At 39.9% G+C, this 27,753-nt stretch overlaps 1 protein-coding gene across 1 annotated transcript; it reads right to left on the reverse strand.

Annotated features, from left to right (window-relative positions):
• Positions 1-1,042: 1,042 nt before the first annotated feature.
• sfrp1a (secreted frizzled-related protein 1a) lies at positions 1,043-14,538 on the reverse strand. Its single transcript, XM_031740865.2, has 3 exons — positions 13,837-14,538; positions 10,751-10,831; positions 1,043-3,966 (listed from the first exon to the last, which is right to left on the reverse strand). Exons 1-3 carry the CDS (start codon positions 14,339-14,341, stop codon positions 3,641-3,643), a joined length of 912 nt encoding a protein of 303 aa, XP_031596725.1. The 5' UTR covers positions 14,342-14,538; the 3' UTR covers positions 1,043-3,640.
• Between the last annotated feature and the right edge of the window lie 13,215 nt (positions 14,539-27,753).

Genomic DNA, 27,753 nt, shown 5'->3' on the forward strand with positions numbered 1-27,753 from the left:
GACCTCTGTCTCAGGTGAAGCATATTTTCAAAAGGACTGGGTGCGCAAACTTTAAACTATACACAACTGTATAGAAGATGTCTCAGTACAACAAAGTTTTCAGTTTTTGCCCAACTTAAAATGATTTTTCTATAGTTAGAAATCACACAATTTTTTTCCCAATGTGCAGTGGAAATTAAAAGCAAATTATTTACACAGCCTGCATCCAAGAATATAGCCCCCCAACCCACCCTCCACCCAACTGGTGATGGCACATGGTTCTACCAGGGGTTTTTTTCTTGTTAAAGAGGAGTTCTTCCTTCCCACGGTTGCCAAACGCTTGATCATAAAGGATCATCTGATACCTGGGGTTCTGCTGTTGTGAAAGAGCACTATATAATTAAGCCCAAACCAAATTTGCTAAGGTATTTCCACAAGATCTGATGCACACAGTGTCTAACCGTAAGCTCTCAATCCAGTTGTCAACTTGGTGACTGAAATCAAGTGTGCGGTATTAATACTGGAGGGATAAATAAATACAGTGCCTGACTGTGACGTGGAACAAATCAAAATAATACTTCATCAGCTTTGTCAATTTGAGGTTTTCAGTAAAAGGATGAATCCAACAGGATATTTTTTGCAGATCATCTCTTAATAGGACAAAGCTGGATTTTGGCCCCTAGTTTTCTGGAGCTCTTTTGAAGGCAGCTGAAGTAATGATTAGAAAGCAAAGTCAACATCTGAGATATATTTTCCACTACCAAAGCCATTACTGAAACCAGATGGGCAAGACACTGGTCCGTTTGATACCGCCTTGTTTTTAACAGGCGTTTTTATTAACAGAATGGTTTCATGTTTTGCAGTTTATGCATGTTGTACTGACACGATGAATTTCAATCCCGAAAAGCATTTATATTAAAATATTTATCAATGGGCTGCTGAGATCTACTGCTTGTCTTGTTAAAGGGGCAGCTTCTGTGAATCTTGCATTAGAAAGTCATAGCTGTTCAACTACAGACACTTGATTAGACAGTGCTGCCCTTTGGTTAAGAAAGCATTACAGTTCACCATCAACATGAGCTTTTAATGATGCATAACTCGGGACTGGCATTTACACTCAACATACCAACACACCAACAGCCCATGAAACCACAATAAACCTGGATTCAAAGCCACCCAGACAAAAGTTTAACATCACTGGAGAAGTGGTGGGAGTAAAAACATGCATGCGTCAGAGATCCTCCGGCATGGAGATCTGGCAACGCGATGCTTTATCTTTCCATAAAGCATGCAAATGTTAGTTTGCCACGGCCCTGTTTGACATGTCAAGGCAGAAGCCAGTTGTTCTGGCAGTGTCACACATCATGTACAAAGACCAAAATAACATCTTACATAAAGATATGAGACTGTTGTGTATCTGCAAGAAAGTTTTAAAAACAACAAGTGTTTACATGTAGTAAAGATATAGCTTTGGGAAAGTAATTTCTTTTCCAATATCTTAGTTTTCACTCAGAGTTTGGTTATATTTATTTACACTTCACTTAGTGGTATGACTGACAGTGTTCTATTTAGGTATTATATAAAAGCATTTTGCAATGTGTGAAGCTGTCACTGGGACAAAAACAAGACTGTCTACTTTGCCCCAGCAGGTTCGTTATTCATCAGTTACTGTATCATAATTGGATTACCTAAATAACTGAAACTAGAAGGCTGTAACACAGTAATTTTACACATACTTCCCATGCGAGAGGTGCTTTAAGCAAGAATTACAACATCTTTGAGTCCGTGAAATTTCATTTGATAGCAAATATGGCTCTACTGTCTCCACTGCCCGTCTGTCATATTCTCTCTTTTTTTTTAGGATTGTAACTCACTTAACAAATTCACTATAGAGGCTGTGCATGATGTCATGTGCACATTGCTTGAGAGTTGGCTGACATATTACATATATTACAGCTTCTGGTCATTTGGGAAAAAAAAAAAAATCTGTATTTCCCAACTGGCTGGTTACTGGCTGCTGATTGTTGCTAGGTGCTGCACCTGAAAGCTTTTCATGATTGCCTTAGTCACCTCTAGTTTGCATGATAGACGGCAACTTTTCTGTAAGAAGAAAGAAAATCTATGTGAAAATACATAAAAACAAAGGTTACCTGTTAATTTCACTTAATCACTACTTAGCCAACTTGAGTGGGGTGGCAATGCAATTTAAATAATGTTTCTTGAGAGACTCAAATTTTGTACAAATTTAACCTAAATCTTTCACTGGATGATAAGACTGGATGAATGTCAGCATTCATATTTTATTAACAATGTGAAACCAAGAATTTCAATTCTAAAGATATTTTACTGAACCAAGTTTTGGTCCAACCACCAGAAAGAAAATGAATGACAAAAAACAATCAAGAAAATATTCTTGGCAACACATTTTTTTTTATACATTTATGTAAAATTTGTATATACATTTAATAGGCAACAATGTACTGCTGACATTCAAATTTGCAATAATAGAGTACTGAAAATGAAACACATGAGCAGAACAAACGAGAAAAACAGAATTGCCAATACTTGATAAGTTTTGCAAAACTGTACGACTACAAGGCGTATTCCATGACCAAAGAATAATGAATACTGCAGACTGAACGTATACCGACATAAAAAGAAATATTTAAAAAAGGCAAAATCAAGTAATCTGCCACCCAGGCTTACAAATTACTCTGTGATTGGTGTTAATGCTTCTCTTATGGTTTTCAAACAACAAACAATGTTTAATGATGAAATGAATGAGTTTCAGAGAAATGTTTGCAACTGCTGATAGCGCAGTCTTCAGTTAGACAGAATAATCATGGCAGCATATTCAGACTTCTGTCAATAAGTTATTCTACAACAAACCTTTATTGGCTTTTAAAGTTTAAAATACACTGATTTTAAGAGTTTCTTTATGATCAGAAAGAGCCATTTTATAAAAGGCTGTTGGATACATTTAAAACAGTTAGCCAGCAGATTGTTAGCCTACATTAATACAAAGCCTTAAAGTAAAAGGGAACAGCTAGCTTGACTCTACCCCTGTTTAAAATAATACATTTTATTTGTAATACACAGAAAACTGAATGTAAAATGACAGTTTATGCTTTCTTTTATTAAAAGCTTTAGACAGAGACAAGCTAGCAGTTTCCTTCTTGCTAAGCTAACACTTTTTCTCTCTTTTTTTCTTAAAATGGTAAGCTAACAGTTTGCTGGCTTTAGCTTCAAATTTACACACACAAAAACATGTTCTTGGAAAGTGGTGTTAGACTTCTCCTCTAATTGCTAGCAAAAAAAAGAAGTATGTATATTTTCCCAAAATGCACAACAAATCCACAGACCTTTTGAGAAAGCATGTGAGTGAAGTATCTATATACTGGAAATGATTTCAGCAAGGGAGGGCTTTTACTACAATGTCCTTTTAAGTTGAAGCGGGGAAAACAAAGAAAACCCAACCCTTTGATTTGTGTGTCGTCACATCTTCAACATAACACGACAGACATTCCACAGTATTGGCTATCTGCAAATGTACAAAGACATAAAGATATATTAAGAGAACAACAGAAAGCAAAGTTTGGGAATGCTTGTGCAAGTTCATATGTATGATGAGATGCGACCAGTGATGAAGGGGTAGGTCACATTATTTGAAAACATTCTCAAATACGGGACATTTGTAGGTCTTCATTTTCTTGATGGCATTTTTGAACTCTCTGCTGGACTTGTTCCACTTGTGGATGCCTGTGAGGAGGTACTGCTTATCAACCTTGCGCCCCATGATTAGATACTGGTTTCCCAAGTTGTCCAGCTGCTGGCAGGGGCAGTCAGCACCATTCTTCAAGTACAACACTAACTTCTTTGTGTCCTTCTTCTTCAGGTTTCCCGGTTTCAGCATCTTCTTCTTCTTCTGCAGGATCACCTTACGGTCTGTGTTTTCTCGCTTTACCTCCTTGATCTTGGCCTTTAAAGCTGTGGGTGGAGGAACAACAGAAAGATGAGTTTACTCTAAAATGTGAATGTCATTTTTAACTCAACGTGTTGTACAGTGCTGCATCTGACAGCTCCTGGTAGTGTAGCGGACTAGGTCATGGGGTGGCTGTAGCTCAGGAGGTAGAGCAGGTCACCTACTGATCGGAAGGTTGGTGGTTCGATCCTTGGCTCCTCCAGTCTGCATGTCAGGTATCCTTGGGCAAGATACTAACCCCAAGTTGCTCTCCGATGCATCCATCGGAGTATGAATGTAGTTTAGAAAAAGCACTAATTACAGATAAAGTGCTTGTGTGATTGGGTGAATGTGGCATGTTGTATAGAGCGCTTTGAGTACTCCGGGAGAGAAGAAAAGCGCCATATAAGAATCAGTCCATTTAGTAAAATTAATCATCGTGAAGAATATTAGGCAGGTCAGTCTCCCGTGATCAGATATAAGGAAGTACATTACCACACTCTCAACATTGCCAAAGCAGCAATGTTTATTTTAGTAGTAGCACTTATAACATACTTGCTATTCAATCAACTATTGAACAGCGTGGCTCAGGTCAACAGTATTGCACAATAACATGGATTAATGACGAATAGCTAGCACAGGCCAAGATACCGCCTTATACAATTTGCTGTTTACTCAGGTTTGAGCAAACATTGGATCATCATTTATTAATAATACATAAGTAATTTAATTAACATAGACTTAAACTCATTTTCCCACAAACAGTGCATTGTTGCAAATCCTGTTCATGCAAAAGAACTTATCCATGATCCTCTTAATTCTGGGGTTTAGCCTAATACTAATAAATAATGCGGTATGTTTTTTCGGTGGCTTCTGATGTTCAAAGACCAAATCCAATTATGGACAAAACCACTTAATTTTTCTGCTTTTCACTACATAAAACAAACAAACAAAGCACAAATAAATGGCGAACAACATAGGGTTAGGCTACATTTTAGCCACATGGTGAACAACCAATGTTTCAGAAACTAGATGTTCCCTTAAAATCCAGTCTCTTACCTGCACATCACAAACACATCACTAGTGACCTGGCGGATGTTACAACGTTAAGGTGTAAATATAGACAAAGCATATATCTTTATCACAATTAGCAATGCAATATAATTTTTTCCCCCCCTCCTTCATTTAAGACCAAGGATGTTTTTCAGATTGACCAAAATACCCCTGATCTTTCACTAAACTCTATTTAACCTTCTAATCTCTAAGTTTCCTCTGAAACAGAGCACGAGTTAGACTGTGGTGGTCCAAATTTCCATAACCCCACACACACATTATGACCTGTCATATAGTATAATCTAGGTGCGATATGTCTGATTTAACTGACACTTGTGTCAGGATAAATCAAACTGGTCAAACTGGGAATAAAGCCTTGTGACCTTCAGTAGCGGAACAGCCTGACCAAGCATTTCCACACTCTAGTAAGAAGAGAACAAACTTAGGCTTCAATCTAATTTTCTCCATGATTTTAAACATCAGATCACTTGCTTTTTTACAGAATTGTAGTAGACAGAAAAACCTGTACTGGATCCTTGCTCTCCAGTTGCACTCGTATTGCTAATTGCTAATTAAAGTGTTGAAAAAAAAAAAAAAAAAGAAAGAGCCTCCCCCTGTATTAAGAGTGCACATGGTACGGATTAAGACTTATCCCCCGTCAAACAGTCTCTGTGAGGGGGCTTAGTGTTCAGAGAAGTCAAAATGGGCAGCGGTCATAATTAGTGTATAATAAAAGAAAAGGTCTGGCCCACCACTGAAAGGACTTCGTCTTGATAAATCCTCAAACCTCGATAATCCTTTGACGCCCTGAACTTTCTTTGCACCTCGCATTGTTTGAGGGCTTAATCTCTTCTGCAGCAGAATACAATAAGACGTTCAAATCATCAAATAACTGACAACAGTGTTTCTTTTCTCATGGTCAGTGAAATTGCCCTTGTTTGCGTTTCTTCCTACATTAGTTTTTAAAATATTTTCAATTTTTAAAGTTACCAAACAAAAAAATAAATTCATGTTATACAGTGAGCAAAAGAAAGAAAAGAAAAGAGAAGATAGCCTTTCTGTGAGAAAGCATTTCTCAAATCTGCCCCACTTAATTCCTATCTCATAACCCATAACATTAGCATATTAACTGTAAAACTGCCAGGTATGAATATGTTCACGCTGACGTGACCGTGTTTTCAGAAGCTCTTCCTGGATCAGAAGATCAAACAATGCTCTTACATGCATTTTGGCCTTACAGTTTTCCTGTGACAAGGTTTTTATTTGAGTAAGACTTTTGGGTAAAAATCCACTGTCAATTAGTTGGATGTTAAGAGATTAAAGTTATCGTCACTAATTATATTCCTACTCCAGTGGCAAGGTAGTAACCCACCAGTTTTACAGTGTAAAAAAACAAAAAGGTCAGAAGTAGTACACATATGCAACTTATAACAACGGTTTTCATTTTTAGGAGTCAAAAATAGACGATTCTTTACCAAAAATGGTAAAGTCTACAGTGGAATCAAATATATGTGCATGCCGCACCTTTGTTACAGTACAAAAGTTAAAAAGAAGATACACGGTCAGTGATTTGGATGCTTTTACGCATGCCAGCACACTAAAATAAAATGACTTCTATTGTGAGATTTCTTTTTCTGATGTTGTCCCTGAAACCTGACTCGATTACCTCTGCTGGGTCAGATGTATTAATGAGATCCTTAAGTGCCCAACCTGTCATAAACCCAGCAGGAGGGTGTGCAGTGCTCCTCATTCACAATAATAGCAAGTGGTCCAAGCTAGACTGAACAGTCATCCAGCACAGGAATGCCCTGTTGTTTATCACATCAGCAAAGGGAGGGAGCAATTCGGAAAAGGACAAAGTGAACTGTTGGAAGCCGAGGAGAGATTTAATTGAAGGGCTTCTGGAGGTTTTGGGACAATGAGGTACCATAAAACCTTAAGCACGGAGAAATACTGCAGTGGGAAGAAAAAGCTGATGTTGGGATGATGTTTGAAATCATTTACAGCTGAGTGCGGCAAATAGGATGTGTGTGCATAAATATATGCCCAACAGCTATATTAATCATGAGGATTTCAGGGAAATAAGCGATATTTGGTCCTCACCAGGGAAACCTGTTACTCGTTCTACCAACTCTGATGCATTAGCTCAACAACACGCGACCTACAGCCATCCTTCCTCCTGCCAGAAAAACTCCACATCCAAAGGCCACAAGTCAAAAGTTTCACCACAGAATTCTCCGCTTTTATCAAACCGCATGGAAAAAATCAAACATGCTCAATTTAAATGCTGGGAAGCACTGCAGTGCAATGCAAAATGATAGAGACTATTATTGGCCTCTTTCATTTTGCAGCTTCAAGTAAATGAGATGGACAAAAATTCTAATTCACTGCTAGGTTGAGTTTTTTTTTTTTTTTTTTTTTAAATGAATACATGATTGGTCGACACAGATTAACAAAGGCTTCAGTCTCTGGTTCATCCCTCGAGCCCCTCTATGGTTTTCCATCCCTGTGTTTCACTGAGAAAAGCAAAGAAATCCATCACATCTATTTTTGCAGTCTTCTCCAAACAAAACAGGCTTGGATTTAAGACGCTGCCTTGTTAAAAGTTTACTGTCCAAATATTTTTTTGAAAATCAAGAAAGATATCGGGATGACCATGTGGGATAAAACACATAATGATTAAAGCGTGGGATATTTCCATCTGCACATTTTCCTTTTTGCTCAAGACAAGGCATTAACTCATGTTTAGCTTCTGCTGTTTAGCTGCTGTTGGATGTATTTATAGTATTTCTCTCCAGACCAAAACTGAATTCCGTCGGTCTGCTGGAAAAAAAAAAAAAAAAAAATTAACAAACAAATCTTTGGCAAGCTGCAGCGCTGTGTCGTGTCAGGCTACGCATTAGTCGTTTACCCGCCATGATCGAGCCATACTGAAGCAATAGAGAAGTTTGTTGCATTCCAGTCTACGTCTCTCCCTCGCAGGGTCAACACAAGCAACAACGTCTCATCCTCAGCCTGACACTAAATCTGTCTGTGTATCCTCATATGTCAGCTGGTTAGGCGACTTATGACAAGCAAGCAAAACAACATCTGTCTTCATCCAAGATGAAACAAGCCAATAATGCAGCCCGCTCCTCTTGGCAAACCGGGACGCAGACTCAAAGGGGCGAGTCCCATCACCGCAGCATAAACACCGATGCAATTTGTTAAACAAATGTAACTTTAAACTTTTTCTTGAGAACTGGAAGAATGCGTGTTTTCAATGTGCGTCCAGTCTATGTTTGCTTGGCCTGGCACCTGGAATTTGTCCTGCCACAAGCTTTGGTGAAAAAAAGATGAAAGTATAACAACTTGCATCTTGTGTGCATCATGTGTGTATTATTTCTGGAAGTTCTCATGTCTGCAGTTCAATCTGTGTTTGTGTTATTAATTGAACTCAAAGCTTTCAATTTCCTTTTTTTAAGTACATATGGTTTATACTGGATTCCTCATGTAAGACCTCCAAATTTCCACAATTAAAACAAGTGCCCTCATCAGCTTAAGATCGTCCTTCCTTCCTGGTTTTTTTTTTATGTTGTTTTCCATTCCAGTTGGACTGAGGATTCTCTAATGAAAAGAATGTGTGAAGCTGGCTGCAGCAGATTCTGAGCCATCTCTAATATTTCCAAATAGGCTCTGACATGTTCAGAACCCGCTTCCAAATCCCCTTCAGAATATGTCTTTAGATTTGATAATGTTCCAAAAGAACATTTCTGGTACGACCTCGGAACATGACTGTGGAGCCAAAGAATGGCCTTTCAATATCCTTCTAAAACTGATCCTCTTAAAAAATACTGCTGATCATCACCAAGCTTTTGATCTTACAACTACTCCTAAAGTAAAAAGTCGACATATTAAATGCAGAAAATGAGAAATTGTGTTGTCTTTCAGCACTTTTAATTCGATGCAGGAAACATGTTTCACAAAGTTGAGAAAAGGTCAACGAAAGACTGGAAAAGTTGTGTAATGGTAAAGAACCCTCAAGGTGGAACATGAGACACTGACTTAACTGTCAATAATAGATTCAGTTGGTGTAAGAAATAACATCCCATGGGTTTCTTGAAATTCAGATGGGAAGACAGAGAGCACTTCTCCCTTAAAAAATTAGATTCATGAGAAAATAACTCCACAATTTAAAATTTTCTCAACCTAACATTGTGAAACATTTGGAGATTTCATATCTTTGGTATGCAATATGATTGAAAGATTAAAAGTATTTGGAAGAATCCCAATAAACAAGGAACAAGGCCAAAAATTGGCCTTGTTCAGTTGAATAGCCGTGAATTTTAGATCCTCGGGAACCAATGCATTTAAAACAGCAAGTTCTCTGGTAGAAATCACCACACGGGCTCATTTCTGAAAACCTTTGTAAGGAAACGCAGTCCGTCACTGTGTCCATAAATGCAAGTTGAAACTCTGCATTCTGTTTTCACTCGGATCTTATTCTGACCAAAAACGGTGATACCAATCAGGCTTCTGCTCACTTCATGTTTATGGAAAAAAAACATTAAAAACCCATGCACTACTAGGAATGACATTTAAGGAGCGTCCCAACTTAGTTCGAAACAGGTATATATTTGGGAAATCACCTAACAACCTGGACTAAAATTTTAAATGCATAAAGCTAACACTAAAGTAAACACGAGCAATTTCTAACATCTGAATAAAATCCAATGCCTTGCATGTAGCAAATAGTTGTGTATATTAATTCTCATTTACCCAATAATTCTGTGTTACAATTCTCCAACAATAACCCAGCAGGGTTTCCTCCATTGTATTAAGTTGTGGCCTGTGCACTGGAGTTTTACAACTACAGCAATTAAGCTTGCTAATGGATCTTGTTAGCCTACTCTTCCAGTTGACCATTTGTAGATTTAAAATAACAGTTTGAGAAAAAGCTGTAGATGAATAGAACGCTAAAATTCTATAAAAAAGGTATTAAAACAAACAGACAAATGTTGGAGAGCAAGTTTTCAGAACACCTATCACTCTTGAATGCTAACCAGGATATTAGTTGTGCTTCTGAGTGGAAATTTCTTGTTGAAAGTGATACCACATATTAAATATAATCTTTATTAGCCTATATTAGCTTAGATGTATGAACTATTTCACTCAAAGACTTTCCAGCTCAGTTAGATTTTATTACCATAGAACCAGTTCACTAGAACAGCTACCTCGGCTCTTCATATTACAAGATAAAAGTTGCAGAATATTAACACAAGTCAAACACCCAATGTTAACACAATGAGAAAAAAATTCTTATCTTTTTCCATGAAGAAATGGTATTAGGATTTAAGAATTGTTTTTGGAGATGGTTTATCATTAACTTTTTTTTCCCCCCATTTAGGATCTGCAGAAGGTAATCTGTAACATCAGTCAGCCCAGACAACAGAACAAACATCCCACTTTACAACCGCAAAGACCTGCCACTTAAAGACTTCAATGACCCCAATTCATTAGTCACAGAACATCATGGTCCACCAGACCAGACAGGGATAGTATATCTAACCAAGAGATAAAACGTCACATTAAATTGAACTGCCAAATATGACCAAGTACCGCCAGGACACAGTGTACTATGGGGGGAAAAAAATAAAAGTTGCACACTTTATAAAAACTTTATCTCCCATCTTCAAAGTACATAAAGTAAAGAGCTCTTTTGATTTTATGCAGTGCATCCGACTGTCTGTGTTTTGTGGGTGTTGGGACACCGCTTACCAAACTCGCTGGCACACAAGTGCTCTAGAATGGTGTCTGTTTTCATTTCGTTGTCACATGGAGGGCAGATGGGAGAGTAACCTGTGGATGAAAAAACACACACAAAAAAAAAAAAAAAACAAAGAAACAAGTGGACAAGGAATCAGTGCAAATAGAAGGCAAAATGTCAAATGGAATTTATGTTGCCCGTTTGGGGACCAGGTCAGGAGTGCTCATATTCAACTTCAGTCAGTTATCCTGCAGATTTCTACACATCTTAACATCTCTGAGCATGCACAGATCCTGTTTAGTGTCAGTAGTCAGTCACCTACTCCCTTGGGTTTCGTACACTCTGATGACCTGATGTCAGTGAGGAATGTCTTAAGCTTTTATTGCCAGCTGTAACTAAGAGCTGCAGTAAACGCTCTTCTTTACTTTTTGCTACACTGAGGCAGTTTTCAAAATGGATCTGCTCAACACTCATCTATACACCTTTAAAAAAGTATTAGAAATGTGGAAGGAATAAATGGTAATGATGTTTAATTCAACCTTAAAAGAATGTTCTGAGATTCCAGAGTTTTAAAAAGGGGGCTTGAGTGTAGAGGTGTATAATAGCCAGCTCAAAGACAAAAATCCCAAAAGAGCCAAAAAGTGTTTTTGCCAAAAAGTAACTCAGTTGAGACATATCTGCGAACGTTTTACTGACACGATTTTTCAATTTTTTTGAATACCGCAAACGATCGCTTCATGCCAAACAGCTGAGCCGACCTTCCAAACAAACTTTGACCTGCATTGCGATCGCAGCATCCTTGCAGCATTAACCCCGCTGTGGGTGTCCCGCTGTGGGCCTGGATCGATCAACCAAAGGGGAAGGTAACAGCACTCTACTCTTCCAGTTGTCCATTTACATGTGTTTAACGAATGCTTGTGAAAGCGTCGCTCGGGTGTGAAGAGCTTGTGAAAACAGACAATGTTTACAGAGTCACTGGGTCCCTTTGCCTCTGTGAGCCTGGTTCAACTTTAAATCACTTATCACAGGTCCGTATGCTGTAGTATTCAAGCACTGTTAGCTGACCTCTATTAACAATCATTGACAGCTGAGAAGATTAGCTTGCCTTTGTTAATGTTTATCAACCTGAAGATCAGATACTGAGAGACTCTCCAGAAAACAAAACTCTGAGGAGCTGAGCTTCAGCCGACCTGTGGGAACAGGCTGGCTTTATTTAACCCCAGTGCTGACAAATGATAACAGGTGAAGTCTGGAGAGCGTGGAGCTCTGTGTGGTCCCCTCGTCTTACCTTGAAAAAGGAGTCTTTTTCAGAAAAACAGGCCTCCATCCATACCACTATGTCAGTCAGCAACAACCCTCTCCCCGACAAAACACACTCACAAACACGTCCCTTCTCCCTCCAAAGATACAGTGAGCTCTGTGTTATCGCAGGAAGATCCACAGTCCCTCCATTTATGGCCAACATATTCAGTGAGGGGCTTTAGATTGAAATATAAGTAGAGGCCCCACCCCTTTAACTTTATGGTTCAAGTGAATGAGGCAGTTGTAGTCCCTCCACCCCCACCCCTCGGCGTACACCTCACCTCGCCTGAGCAACCGATAGAGAACCTGGCACTGCAGCCTGGCTCTCAGCTTTATCATCCAGAGAATTGTTATTTTCTGCGATTTTTATGGGCTTCTCTGGCATTTCTCAACTTGGCTTGCAGAGGTTAGGGCTGGAAGACAGTTTTGCTGGACTAATGCTATTGCCCTCTACAACCCCATTTGCTGATGCAGCGTCTTGGGGAATCTGCACCAAAGCAGCCATTAGTGATAGATGATAGGGGTAAAAGAATGTCCTTGGGAGCTCTGTTTACAAACCGCCCTCCCGACGTCAACTTGGACGCCGATTTTCCAGATCTCCATCTTTTCATCAGATGTGCAACATTTGCCAGAGCATAGGGATTAAATATATTCAGGTATTCACTTTTTTTTTTTCTCCAACCTTTTTTTTTTCTTTGTTTTTTTGCTGCTTGACTTCCTCCCAGCATTGTCCTTCAGCTCAGTGAACACCTTGAAATAAATGACTAACATCTGTTTGAGCTTTTGCAATATTACAACATCACTCGTTGTCAATAGCAAGCAACTTCACCTGCACATTAAAGCCAGGAGATTATAGAGTGAAAAGGAAAACATAAACGTGATAGACTTTCTTTAAAAACATGAGGGGTGGTGGGGTGTTAAAACGGGATCAAATCCAGGTTTTCACAGCTGAATTTGCTCCCCCAAAAGGTCGCATTTGCTTTGTTTGTGCTCGGATTTGCATCTGCAAACACACTTTTCACCCCTGAAACAACAGTCACATGCCCATTTAACTGCACGGGTGTCGTCTTTTACACGGTGGCAAAAGTGCTGGCTGTTTGTTTTCTAAGTGAGCTAGTTAGTCAGGGTTAGGTAGTTAATACTGTATTAAGAAATTGGAACTGATTCAAAGAATGAATAATTTATTCATCAAGGTACACTGCAAAATATCTCGTTTTCAACTTGTTCCTTATGAGAGAACTTGGAGATTTTTTCTGTCACTGGAATTTTAAGGGAATACCTTTAAAAAAAAAAAAAAAAAATTATAAATCCCTCACCTGCACTCTTTATCTAAACATGTTTTGGAATTAACATATTATCCATCCATCCTCATGCGCTTTGAACTTTATATTGAAGCTTGACTTCAAATTTCGACATTTACATTTAGCCTTGAGAAATTTAGTTCATTTAACAAAATGAATACATTTACAGGTTTGTTTTGTTTGTTTGATTGTTGTTGGGGGGGGGCTGGCCTCAGTTTTGTCACATTTTGATTACAGCCCTGGGATTTAGTACTTTGTGTCATTTCTACCAATGTTCTCTCATCTTACGACTGGTGTCAAGTCATTTTGTGATTAATTTAAAAAATAAACATAAATAAAAATAAGCATTATACAGACAACATGTTAATAAACCCTTTAAGTGGCAGGTTTAGTGTGTGTGTGTGTGTGTGTGTGTGTGTGTGTGTGTGTGTGTGTGTGTGTGTGTGTGTGTGTGTGTGTTTTTGACCTTTTGAAGTTGCTGTTAGGTGAGTTACCTGTGGGTTTTGTAACCTCTGTGGCGTTGGGCGTCGTCATGGCAATGCACACTTCACCTTCGGGAAACTTGTCACAGGTGAGCATCTCCGGCCAGGGGAAGCCGAAGGCCTCCATGATGGGGGCGCAGCCGTCCCTCACGGCCTCGCACATCCAGCGGCACGGGTAGATGGGCCGCTCCAGGCACACGGGAGCAAAGAGCGAGCACAGGAAGACCTGCGTGTCCGGGTGGCAGTTCTTGTGCACCAGAGGCACCCAGCTGCTGGCCTGCTGCTTCACCTCGGCCATGGTTTCGTGCTCCAGCAGGTTGGGCAGCATCATCCGGTTGTAGCCCACGTTGTGACAGAGCCGCAGGTCGTCCGGAATGTCCACGCACTGGGGCGACTTGCCGTAGACGGGCGTATTCCAGGCCAAGTACTCGTACTCTGACGCCCTGCACCCTGACAGGAGTGCCACCGTCACCAGAAGCCGGATCATCCTGCAGAAGCACTCACAAGTAGAGCTCATGATGTGTCTTTGCAGCCACTGAATGATTGCTAATCGGAGTGCGAGGCAACACTCAGTTCATGAAGAAACGCACAGCGAGAGCGACGCAGGAAAAACGCGCTCTGCAATAAGTCCACTGTCTCCTCTGGCTGTAGTCCCGCTGCTGGGCTGCGTGCGGCTCCTGCGAGAGTTTGGGGAGGTAATGCGCTGAGACTGTGCCGAGCTCGGAAACAAGAGGGGGTTGTAAAGTGCGCTCTGACCAATCGGAGCGCGTCTGCGCCTTTTGGCACTCGGCTGTCAGTCAAAGCGCTTAATTACTGCGTGTGTAAAAACTCTCCGGGAGACTCCCCAGCGTTCCCTTTGCGCTTCCTTTGTCGATAGAAAATAACAACAACAATAATAATAAATATATTTGGATATGTGCGCATAAACTGGGAATACTTTCAGACTGACTGGGGTGTAGGAATAAGCTCGATTAGAAGTTGCACAGCTTTAAAGTGTGACACTGCTAACTTCACGGCTTTATTTTATGCCTGTAACAAGAACGTGGTGCAGGGAACAACATGAGCCCCTCGCCTCCCCGAATGTGAGGAAATACTGATTTGATTCATATTAAATAAAGAAGCTCTATAAGCTTGTTGCCATCAGCTGTTACTGTACAGAGGCCTGAAACAGCCTAAACGCAGAAACAACTCCAAATGCATTTCCTTTCTTTTATTTTCATCTATTGTTATTTTCCTTTCATTTTTACACCTGTACATATTTACTTATCCATTATTGTTTTTTATTAACTCATTTATTCTTTTGGCAATTTATGTTCTTCCATATAATAGAGCACAAACCCAGATCGTCTCCTAAAGCATATCCACTGTAATGCCTGCCAGCTGCACTCATTATTTGGTTCAGAAAATATGATAGACAAATAAAAAATCGACTTTTATAACTTTATTGAAGAAACATGACAGTTTTGGGTGTCATCTTTGACTCAGCAAAAAATAACACTAAAAGCTTTTATCACTTTATTTCCTTGAAGGTTAAAGTTTCTTTGAGGATTTTGAATTTAAGAGTCTGAGCCAAGACTTAGTGAGTAATAATAATAATAATAATAATAATAACTTATTTAGGGGCTTTCTTTTAATTCCACTGCTTCTAAAATTTCCTGCAGGGAACACGCCGTGGCCCTGAGGATAAGAAGCCTCCCAAGTAAAGACAGGAAATAGTGTTTTCATTCATAATAATTATCTCTGCAGGAGAAAAGTTCTGAAGGAAAATACCCAATAAGCTGCCTCTGGGAGTTCTTGGGTACATTAACTTATCAAATGGGGAGCTGATGATTTAATACTGCTCTGTTTGTGCTTGTTGTACTTGCAGCCTGCTGGGGAACACTTTCCTTATCCAGCTCAGTTTAACACTTGAGGCTAAAGTCAATTTGCTGAGCCCCGAGTGTCCATCTCCTCCCTCCTCCCAGCCTGGCCCTATCCAATGATAAGGGCAAAGGTGTGAAATCCCTCTATTTAAATGGAGGTCAATTTGCATTCCATTGTGATGTTAACAGCCCTTGTAGAGCAATTGGAAAAAGAAAACAGAGGACTTAATTTGATTTTAAGTGTGCACATAGCAAACAGAGGCCTTTGAGAGGAACGGCCTAGTTGAACTTATAGAATAAATGTGTTTTACAGCTGTCTCTGCTGCAAGAGACGCCGCTCACCTAGACATTTTCCTCTCATTGAACTGAGTCCAAGAGAAAATGTTCTGCAACAGCACGCAGAATGTTTAGTACATCATGTGCAGGATGGATGGACGGTGACAGATGGTACCACTTTAAAGAAAAAACACGATTTACTGGGTGCAAAACCTGAAATGAAAAATAAAGATGTTGAAAAAAAAACTGTAAATCATCTCAGAGTTATAATCAAATCAGAAATAATCCAACTTCAGATTGCTCATGAGTTAAATTATCCATTAACTCAGACCTCTGTGCTGCAATCTGCATGCCAGAGTGGTGATGTGTGCTCAAAAGAAGGCCAAGTGATTCTCTGAAGCACTTTAAAGATGACACCTCAGTTAACATTTCAAATTAATGGTGAAGGTTTAACAAGCAGGGCTGTGTTTGAGGCGATGCAGTACAGACTGCTTTATGGGCTGATGGCATCCAACAACAGTTTGTGCATAGGTGGTTGCTAAAGCAAATTCCAAATTTTGGAGACAGGAGGCTTGTTTTCTTTTTCTTCTCCAGACGAGACCTGGCTTTGCTCAAATGCATGGGGAAGCCTCCCATCCAGCGTGACGGGCCTGCTAAAAACTACCGGCAGCACAGCGGCAAGCCAACAAAACTGAGTGAGACAAAAGAAAGGCTGCAAGAGGAGAGGTCTACAGCGACTTTCCATTTGAGAACAGAGCAGAGAAATGGATACTTAAAAAAAAAAAGGTCCTACAAACAAGAGCATTTAGGCCCATTAGGCTCTGGTGCTTTAACAGTGTGTGACTTACACAAGAAAGACTAAATATTTGGACTTATAGGCCTGCAGGAGAACAGAGTTTCTTAAAGACCACCAATCCATCTATATTCACCAGGGTTTAAAGCCACAGTCTGGGTCTGGGGGTGCATGTGCATGTATTGCCTTGAAAGGGCATTTTTGGCCCTGGCAGAATGAACATATATGTCATTAAGCATCTGTCACCAGTGAGCACTGGCTAAACACTGGATCTGCTCCAGAACACAACGTCAGCCGTGCGCTGATGAGGTGCATGACGGACGCTGAAAAAAAAAAGCTTCATTATAACACTGTCAAGGTTTAGAGAAACAAGCACACCTGCTTTTTGTCAGGTAACACTGGGAGAGTGTGGAGAGCTTCTTGATTTGGCATCATTTTATTTAGCAACGGCCTTCAAGGTTTCATTTAGCTTTGCCCAAAGTCTCATGAGAAGTCCTTTATGATGGATGAGGTGTGCTTGACTTTTCCATGAGCAGATCTTTAGAAAGATTGTCTTGGAACAATCATAATTACTGGACCATGGGTGATTGGAGAATGAGTGTGTGTGTGTGTGTGTGTGTGTGTGTGTGTGTGTGTGTGTGTGTGTGTGTGTGTGTGTGTGTGTGTGTGTGTGTGTGTGTGTGTAGACTTCCAAGAACTGAAAGTGGTGTATCTTATTTATGACCTTTTCTTTACAGTGTTTCTGACGAAGATGGATAGCGCTCTTTGCATTTTTGGAGCTGTATTATATCAGAAACATTAGAAGGAGAAGACATGGCACTGCATGAATTCTGAATAGAAATCATTGGAAGAAATTCCACAATGCTAAAGACGGTGGTTGTCCTGCCCCCAAAGAGCTGATCAACAGCCAAATCTGGAAATATACGAACCACGTGTTGCTCTAAAACATGCAAAACAGCAGAGTTTCGTCCCAGTTTCAGCTGTATCCTGTATCTGCTGGTCTGCTAGGATACTGCAAGCAAAGACAATAAAACAATAACGTGAATTAACATGGACATGGGACTGAATTGACTAAGCTGCTAATGAAGTCATAATGTTGTGTAACTTTGTGCACGTGCAGTGGAAGTATAACCTGCGTGGGGGGAAAAGTTTTCTAAACCCTATTTTGAGGCAAAATCAGAGTTTATGAAGTGGTTTCTATCAGATTGGACTGGCGATTCTGTGCAATCAGTCTGTGCATGATCCCAATGATCACTGAAACTGATGTTCTGGCTTTTAATGTTGGATGGATCATAATTACTGCCTGGGTCCAACACACAATTAGATGACCTGCTCTTCCTCCAGAGCCACAGCCATCCCTCCAGTAGTATTTATATATTAATTTCCAACTTCAGTTTGGTTTGAAGTCAAAAAGCAGGCCTCTTCCTCTTAACTCCATAAAGGAATAATTATTTATGACATTATTTAGCATCACCAGTTACTTAAGAAGCATCTCTTTGTGGGACTGAGTGAGGAAACCAGAGTACTCAGAATAGCCCACACAGGCATAAGGACAACATCCAAATGTTCCAAGAGGTTTGAACCAGGAACTGTCTTACTGTGAGGATAACCACTGCATCGTTGGGCTGCCAAACATCCAATATGATTGTCTTGCTGGAGGACTTGGCTCATGCATGCAGATATGCTCCATATGAAGGATTAAATATGAAGGTAACAGCAGGTTTTGCATAATTTTATACTGTATAGCCACTTCTGCCCGAGGTTATACACTACTAAAAAAAAAAGAAACATTAAAGGAGCATCTTTTAATCAGAGTGTACCATCAAATCAATAAAACTTCTGGGAGACTAATCTAGTTGGTTAAACGACAGAGGAGGTTGTTAATCAGTTTCAGTGACTTTGGAACTACCTGGACTCGAGGACCCTGTACATAGGTTCCACAGGAAATCCAACTCCTCCAGGATGGCACGTCAGTATATACCATTGCCAGATAGTTTGCTGTGTCTTCCAGCATCGTGTCAAGAGCATGGAGACAAGATGATTGGATAGATGATTGAGCATGCATCTCAATAGCATATTAAAGACAGGCAGTCAATCTAGGAGCTGGACTGGGTGATAGAAGGTCCTGTTCCAGTTTCTGTTCCTTAGCGCAAGGAGGAACAGGATAAGTACTGCCAAAGCTACAAAATGATCTCTAGGAGGCCACTGATGTGAATGTCGCTGACCAAACAAACAGCAACAGATGAGGGCGACCTGAGGTCCTGATGTCTGGAACCTGTGCTCACTGTCCGACATCATGCCTGTAACATCGTTCAAGTGTACCTGGTTTAGTGGTGGGTTCCTTCATGTATATGGGGAGGCTTATCCATGTAGAGACATACAGGCCTCTACAGGCTTGGCAACAGCATCCTGACTGTCATTAAATATCAGAATGAGATCCTTGGACCCACTGTCAGACCCTGCGCTGGTTGGTCCTGGGTTTCTCCTGATGCACAAAAGTGCCCGGCCTCATGTGACAAGATTATGCAGGCAATTCATGGAGGATAAAGGAACTGATATCATTGTCTGACCAACATTGTCAGACATACGCACAAGTACGCTGAGGCCATACAAATTACTGAGGATCATTTTGTGTTTCTGCAAAGAAATTTCAGCAAAATGGACTTAGCCCGCCACATTATTTTTTTCACTTTGATTTTTGGGTGTCTTTGAATTCAGTCCTTTTTAGATTGATCAGTCTGTCTTCCTATACTCCTGCCAGTCTGGTGGTTCTGCTGGCTGGGAGCCGGGAGGGGAGAGAGTTCAGCAGTCTCACAGCCTGGTGGATGAAGCTGTTGGTGAGCCTGGTAGTGCGGGAGCGGAGACTTCTGTATCTTTTTCCGGAGGGCAGGAGGCTGAACAGACAGTGCGCGGGGTGGGTTGCATCGTTGACAATTGTGATGGCTTTGCGGGTAAGGCGGGTTGTGTAGATGTCTTGCAGGGAGGGGAGTGGTACACCAACTATCCTCTCAGCTGTTCTCACAATGCGCTGTAGAGCTTTTCTGTTATAGTCAGTGCAGCTACCGCCCCACACAGTGATGCAGCTGGAAAGGATGCTTTCAATGGTTCCTCTGTAGAATGTGGTCAGGATGGGTGGTGGAGCACTTGCCCGCTTGAGTTTGCGCAGGAAGTAGAGGCGCTGTTGTGCTTTCTTGGCCAGTGATGCTGTATTGGTGGTCCAGGAGAGGTCCTCACTGATGTGCACCCCCAGGAACTTGGTGCTGCTCACCCTCTCCTGTCTCAGAGTGATGCTGAAAAACTTGTGCATGCATTTATTACAACTTTATTACTTTATTATTTCAACATGCTTGTGTGTCAATATGTTTTCAGCACTTATTGAACAGTGGAGCACTAGGCCCATGTGTGTGAGGTCAGCAAGCTTGTTGGATGATACTGCTGGAGAGCGACTTAAAACAGAACATGGTCATGGAGCCGATTAGATATGTGTGCCTTTTTGCTTTTTTGTTGTTCTCTGCATTTCATTAGTAATTGCCCCAGATAGTTAGCTGAGAAGCAGATTACAGTTATTTTTAATACATCAAGCTCAGTTTATTTACCATCCAGAGAGCAGCTTATCCAGTGAAAACAGTTACATACTGTCTTCTGAGACTCTGGAGGATCTTTGTCAAGTTGTAAAATGTCATTAATTATGTCAACAGGGGTGTTACTGGCCTTTCGTGTCTAGACTACAATTTTAAAAAATATTATTTCATGGTTTTATTAGTCAGTGGGGAGTAAGAAATGAAACATGGGGAAAAAGAGCAACTCTTACCCCATGGAGCAAATGGTCTGGGAATCAAACCAGGGGCTACACAAATGGAATGCTGTAATCAGATGCCTGTACTTGCCTTGTGAAGACCTCTAGTTGATCTTTACCATAGAAAGGTACTTTTGACTGCTCCCTTATTTTCCAAATGGTCATCACAGAGGATGGACCCGCATATTTGAGTTGGCACAGATTTTACACATGATGCCTTTTCACTACACCACGGAGTCACCCAGATCACTGCTAAGCACAATTTCCCCAAAATGAACATGAAATTTCTTGCCTTTAGATGAAAGACATAACTTTTTTTTCTTGCTTCCTGCTGTCAAGAGACCTAGAATAATAATTTTACAATTTTTTAAAAAAAAAGATCAAACCTATGTCAGGAACAGAATCTGACTTTTAACTGGCTTTGCTTATTAGCATATGATCATTTGGTGTAATATTCAATAAGAGAAAATACCATACCATACAATCTGTGCAAATCAGAAAAAAAAAACATCTTACAGTTTATCCATCCAACCATTTCAAATTATATTTGCCTACTGAATAGCCTTTATCAGTTGTAATGACCTCCTTAGACATCACCACCACATTTACTCCTCCACCTAGTAGGCTGCTAAATGAAAAATGATAAGCTTTTCACTTAAAGACAACAATTGGGGACCATGAAAGGGGGAAGGAGCAGTGGGAGTATACACATAGACCGTACGTAACAGATGGCCGTAACCACCGTAACATCACCTATTCCTATTTTTCAATTATTACCACACGTAAATCTTGTGCTTTGTTTACTTAGAAATTTACAGTCTAGGCACAGAAAAGTTCTGGTCACATTAGTGTCATGTCATAACAGTAAAGTTGACTGACTATGTTTTTAGTGTCAGTTATTCCCACAGTTTAAATGAGCTTCCACTGAAAGCCTGGGTTGCTGAGGAGAAGCAGGGATTGCTTGTGATTTGGTCTGTAAGGCACGGATAGAAGAAGGTGTGATCACATGTCGGTGCCATAATCTACACCATTCTGGATACACATTCAGTAAACAGAGATTATTGCGTCTGATAGCACAGCAGCTATCTGGCTTTTTGGCTAAGGCAAATCCAAAGACATTCAGAGGATACCTGGAGGGTAAAGGACCGCAGTACTGTTTTTGCCTTGCAGGTCCCAGTACCCTGATGTCACATAAAAATTATGGATTGCTATGTCCATTTTTTTTGTTTTGTTTGTTTATTTGTTGTTCTTTGGAGGAGGGAGGTTTGTTTGGAGCCCGACATGACCATATTTGAGAGGATTTGATGAGGGCTAACAATTATCAGCTAGCATGTGCTGTTTAGTAAAACTAACATTAGCAATGTTAGGAAGAGCCATAACGCTTTGTGAATTCTTAGTTAAAATCCATGGGAGAATTTGATAGCACTAAAAATGGACGCTGTGCCCTCCTGCCATTAGCTGAACTGTAAAATAAATGAGCTAGTCATGCTGTTTTACTGATATAGATCGTTAGTTTCAATTACATGATGCAATAGCTTTTTCTTGTAGTAACATTTTAGATAAGTGTACTTTACATATACTTCCTTGTCTTGGCTAATATTATCTGTATCATGAGTTAGCTTGGCATTTTTCCAGCTAATAAATTAGAGATGGATAGATAGCATTACTCACTCACTACTGAGTTACCAAAAAACCTATTTCTAGAAGGATGTTGGTAACATACCAATGTTAATTTGAATTTTACACACTAAAGCTGGAGTACAAAGTTTTGGAACAATTAAACACATAGTAAGCGATGCTGTTTGCCAGGTAATTGCATTGCAAAGACAGACAACACAAGAAACAGTCAAGAGGTCCAGTAAATGATAGCAATGCCTAATAATGCAAACTTGAAGCCTTAATAAAAATTTAAAGACATTTTAGTGTTGTGCTGATTTTATGAAAGAAAGAGCAAAATCATTTTTGTACTAGACTGTAAACATGCTTATCTCTGCTGTTAATTTTAACACTGAAGTCTAATTATTGACCTTCTTTTGGAGCCAGCCTCAAGTGGCTACTTGTGGAACTGCAGCTTTTGGAAGTTCCACCTTTGCTTCTCTCGACAGCCCCTGATTTTTCTGCTTAGACTTTTGTTACATAACTCTAGACTGTGATGCTTAACTTTGATGCTCGAGACCTGGCTCTTGGATTTAAGCTTTACTTGGATTTGCTTTTTACTAACTGCTATAATGTTTGAACTTTGATGTTATTATTCACACAAACGAAGATTTAGCATAGAAGACTGATTAACAACCTCCTCTGCTGTAAGAAGCCTCCCACATAGTCTGAATTACTTTCTTCTTATCATGGATTAAATTAGAAGATAAACTACTATCTGGACTACCAGCAGGGCGCCCATGGACCCTATCTACGGGAGTGATAGACTGAAGTGATAACATGATAACAGCAATTCAATGAAATGAAAACAGTCAAATGTTAAGTCAACAGTCTATTAATTTGTATGTTAATCCATATGAGATGTCTGTTGGAATGCCCCTTGTATTTCTGTACAGCTACCACTCATGATTTCCAAAATCAAAGCAAACAACACTCTGCGAGGGAGTTTCGCAACACAGTGAGCCACAGTGTGCAGCTGCCTGTGATGACTTGCCTGGATGTACTGCTCTCGCCATGACTAATCCAGGCAATTTGTGACACTTAGATGCAGGAGAGAATAGAGGCGAGAAGGAAAGGGGGGAAAAAAACAAAAAACGTGGCAGTTACTTTGGCTTAATGATGCTTCTGTGTGTTTCAAAACATGTCAAAATACCTCCTACATAAGTCATACCCTGCACTTTGGTGCCAGCATTATTGCTCAGCAGGAGTGGGAAGTGAATGCTTTTCTGGCCCACAGAGATACCCACTCCAAGGTTGATCGTTGTCGGTTTTGCACTGGTGTGCTTTTGTTTGTTAAGAATTTGCAGTAAAACTCATCTAGGCTCAGGCTGTTGCGGTCATCCCATGATGTATAGAGTTCTTCCTCTCTAGCACTACCAAGTATTTGTCTACATGAAATCATCTAATTGTTGGGGTTCTCCAGGTCGTTCTCATCCCCAGGGCATCAACTGGTGCAGTTTTGTTAAAACCACTGGTGTGGCTCATTTGGCGTCTGTGCCCTGACATAACAGGTTATGGCATTGATGAGATTGATCTTTCACTCCCAAAAAGACAGTTTATGAGTGGGAAAGCTTACTGCTGAGGAGTGCAAATCATTTCCTAATCTTGACCAGGTAGTTTTTAGTGTTTAAGCTTTACTAACTGAGCCTCCTGGCGGATACTCATCAAAATATCCTTCCACTTATCCAGTTTTAAAATGCAGAACTTGCAACTATCTAAAATGAGATTGCAGGATCATTGTACATGCTTAGACATCTATAATATTATGCAGTCTTTACCTTATGATAGTTCAAGTTACCTCTACAAATTTGGGGAGGTTCCATAAAATCTCCAGCTGCTCGTTTAAAATGAGGGTTAGGTTCACATGTACCTGTGTGGACATGAAAGAACTATAAGGCCACAATATATGTAAGAGAATTGATTTGAAAGGGAATATCTTCTCTTCTTTGAAACCTTCTGGCTAAGATGCAGCCTAACTCTAACGTCACAAACCAACCCGATGGATGTTAAACGGTTAATCTGCCCCCTCACCCCTACCTCCATCCCCCAGATTCATACTAGATGAGGGCTCATGCTAATATGTGGTGGGGTTTTTTAGCTCTCAACACACATTTACCCACATCTGTAAGCCAAAAAATGACAGATTGATATAAGCAGAAAAAAGATTCTCCCCAATAGACACGTCTTTGCATTTTTCTTATCCATTTCCCACAATATACACATGCACCATCTGCATTTCTGTTAAACCGCACTACTCAGAAAGCAGACGAGGCCAGCCCACTTTAAAGCTGTGCATCCCTCCTTCATATTCTGAGCCAGCCTTGTTTTTCTGATGCTGACCATGTCTGCAGCAGTTATGTCACTATAGCAATGAAATGGTTTCATCAGTGTTAAATCTGTGCTCCCCAACCTTCTAGCCAAGAGGTCCAGGAGAAAACTATCAGAAATAATCATGCTGTAAGACACTGAGTATTAAAAGCTGTGCGAGCGAAGTGCTACAGCTGTGTGCATGTGGTCAGAAGATGAGGACTTCAGCTAAAAATCATCCATCTGTGTACAATTACATAGACTTGTTTGCAGCCCCGGCAGCATTCCATTCATCATCATAATTTATGGTATTAATTTCCAATTGAGTAATTATCCTCAGCTCACTCGGCCTTGGGTTCAATCAGCCAAACTTTTCAAAGGTCTAAAGCTGCACTTGGCAACTTTTGCACTTTGGTGACTCCAGATAAGCATAAACAGTAATGAAAGACTGATCTTCGGTATCCAGGAACGTGGGATCAGTTGACATGTAACACTCTGGCATATCTATCCTGATTTTGGACACCAGGATGACTTAAGTCTCTCACCAAGCTGTGAGCTACGTGTTTTTGTTTGACTTTAGCTGTATGCACTACTGTTCAGTACTTGAATACAAGTCTTTAATGCTCTGAGGCCTAAGTTGCCATCAAGTAGTCCATTTGGGTTTTCTTCACAATATAGGGTAAGGCTCACCACGTGTGATGACTTAGACCTCAGAGGGTTAATCCATTAACGAAAGCTGGACATGGTACTGATCAAGTGCAAGAGTCAAAAGGATTTTGCTTCAACTTGACTGTTCCTGCTGTTTTATAACAGTGGTCTATGGAAAAATACGTTTGGGTTGCAGGAGTTTTTCTTCTACTTGCGACACAATGGAAAAATGGCTGTGAGGCAGAATTGGTGGTCCTTAATACATCCATGGGCAAAGTGGTATTCAAACTGCTGCTGGCCACCTGTTGTTCAGACAAGCTGTCTCCAGTGCTTCATGTATCCTGCACCAAGCAGAGGTCTCTGAAGAACATAAAAGAGCATTCCTCAATCAAATGTTGGCCATTCCTCAACCACTGGATGTGTTTGGATTAGGCATGGGGTAAGCAATGGTTGAAGAACTGCACTCTTCAGAGACTCTTTAAGCTTGATTTAAAGTACAAGGTCCTTATACTGCATGCTGGTGACGTCAAACAACTGGCCCTGGGGCCAGCAGTGTTACTTCAAAGTGTCATATTTAGCTCATTTGGCTTTGCAAAGTGTAAAGATTACAGGAACTTCATTAGCATTACTTAAAAGAATTAAATTGCTATTTATTTTGTGGTGATGTCAAAATTACTACAAAGAAGTGAAAATGTATGGATGTATTTGTAGAACTAGAAAATTTGTTTCAATATAAAGACAAATTAGTATTTAGTGTAGTGAGTTGTCAAGTTGTGAAATCCCACATGTGAAGCTTTTGTGCCTGTGGGCTGCAAATGATAATTGTAATGCATGGAAAAGCTTGGTTATATTTGTGACATTGAATTTTTTTAATGTTTTATTTTTTTCATAAAATCCCTCATTAAACAAGGAGATTAACTTATCAAGAAATAATACTTCCTGCTGTCTGGTATTTTTTTTTTAAAGGGATGAACTAAGGAGTGTCTTTGGCTCTTGGCTATGGCCCTGGTGAGTATCTTCAGAATGTACTTTACATTCCTTTTTTTTTTTTTTTAGCAAAGTTGTTTTATTGGTCTGGCTTGCTTTTGATTAAATTGGGCTGTATGTGGTCCAGGAAATAAAATAAGTTTATCCCTGACATGCATGTTTCCAGAAACAAAACTACATATCCTGATGAGGCAGACCTCAACAACTGTGTTTGGGTTTAGATAGAGAGGTGCCGATATGTGATCTTTCCTGGTTTTCATAGCTCTGACCATCCACATTTCAGTCAGTTTTTTATGTCTTTATTCTTATCTGCACAAAAATAACTTGCTCTATGTTTGCCTCAGGTCCAACATAATTTACTCAGTTTATGCTTATGATGAAGACAAACCAGCCCACAATTATTATTACAAAGAATGCAGTTGTTTACTACTGCACAGGCTCCATAGGGATTCTGGAGTGACTACGCACCAAGCTTCACAGACATCAGAGTTTTCAAGCATCTTTATCCCCTACAAAATGGGATTGCCTAATAAGAATTCTAATAGGTATAAGAAAACCCAATGCTGAATCACTTATTAGAGAGTGTGCCTTGCAGAAACAAATGATATAACATGTGGATTACATCAGAGAGGTTTAGATTTCTTACTCTGACCAAAGCAGAAACAAGAATTTAAAACAGCCCTGGGTTAAACTCCTTTGTCGTCATTTATTTGTTATAAATGCTTTATTATCAGATTATAAACATCAATGTCAATAGTGCACAAAACCAAGTTTATAGTGTGAAAATCTGTGTCTGCCAAATTTACTTTTTTCTGAAATTAATAGCACATACATTTCAAAACAGTTCAATGCTGAAAATACTCAAAACATTCAGAGGTACATCTGTTCAACTGCTATATCTGTACCCAGTAAGCCAATCACATGCCAATAATTTAATTCATGTAGGCATGTAGTACAACGTCAATAAAGTCTGATAAAGTTCTAAACAAGTATCCGAATGGGGAAGAAAGGACATTTAAGTGATTTTGGTTGTGGCATGATTGTAAGTGTTGGACTGGCTACAGTGTTTCTACTTTGATTTTCACACATCACCATTAGAGTTTACAGAAAATGTTCTGAAAAACATAAAATATCCAGAGTGACAGGTCTCTCAGTGAAAATGTGTTGTTGATGCCAGAGGTCAGAGGAGAATGGCCAGACTGTTTTGAGCTGAAAGGAAGACAACAGTAAGTAAAGTAAACACTGTATGCAGAAGCAGAAGACCACACTGGGTGCAATATTATTAGCTAAGAATGGGAAGCTGTTCAATAGAATAATAATAATAATAAACGTTATTTATAAAGCGCACTAAAAAACCAAGGGTATACCAAGGTGCTTGACAAAATAAGATAGGAAAAAGGAGATGGGAGGGAAAAGAGAAAGGACCTGGTACGTATCAATTATAAAACCATGACAATCATAATATATAAGTAGTTAACAAAGCATAACGGATAAAAACGTATCAGCTCACACCAAATATTAGCTAAGTGGAAAAGCAAGATTAAATAAATAAGTCTTTAGCATAGAAGATAGAAAGATTAAAAGATAGAAGATAGAAAAAACCT

Source organism: Oreochromis aureus, linkage group 12 (genome assembly GCF_013358895.1).
Source record: "Oreochromis aureus strain Israel breed Guangdong linkage group 12, ZZ_aureus, whole genome shotgun sequence".
In the NCBI taxonomy this organism is placed as follows: Eukaryota; Metazoa; Chordata; class Actinopteri; order Cichliformes; family Cichlidae; genus Oreochromis; species Oreochromis aureus.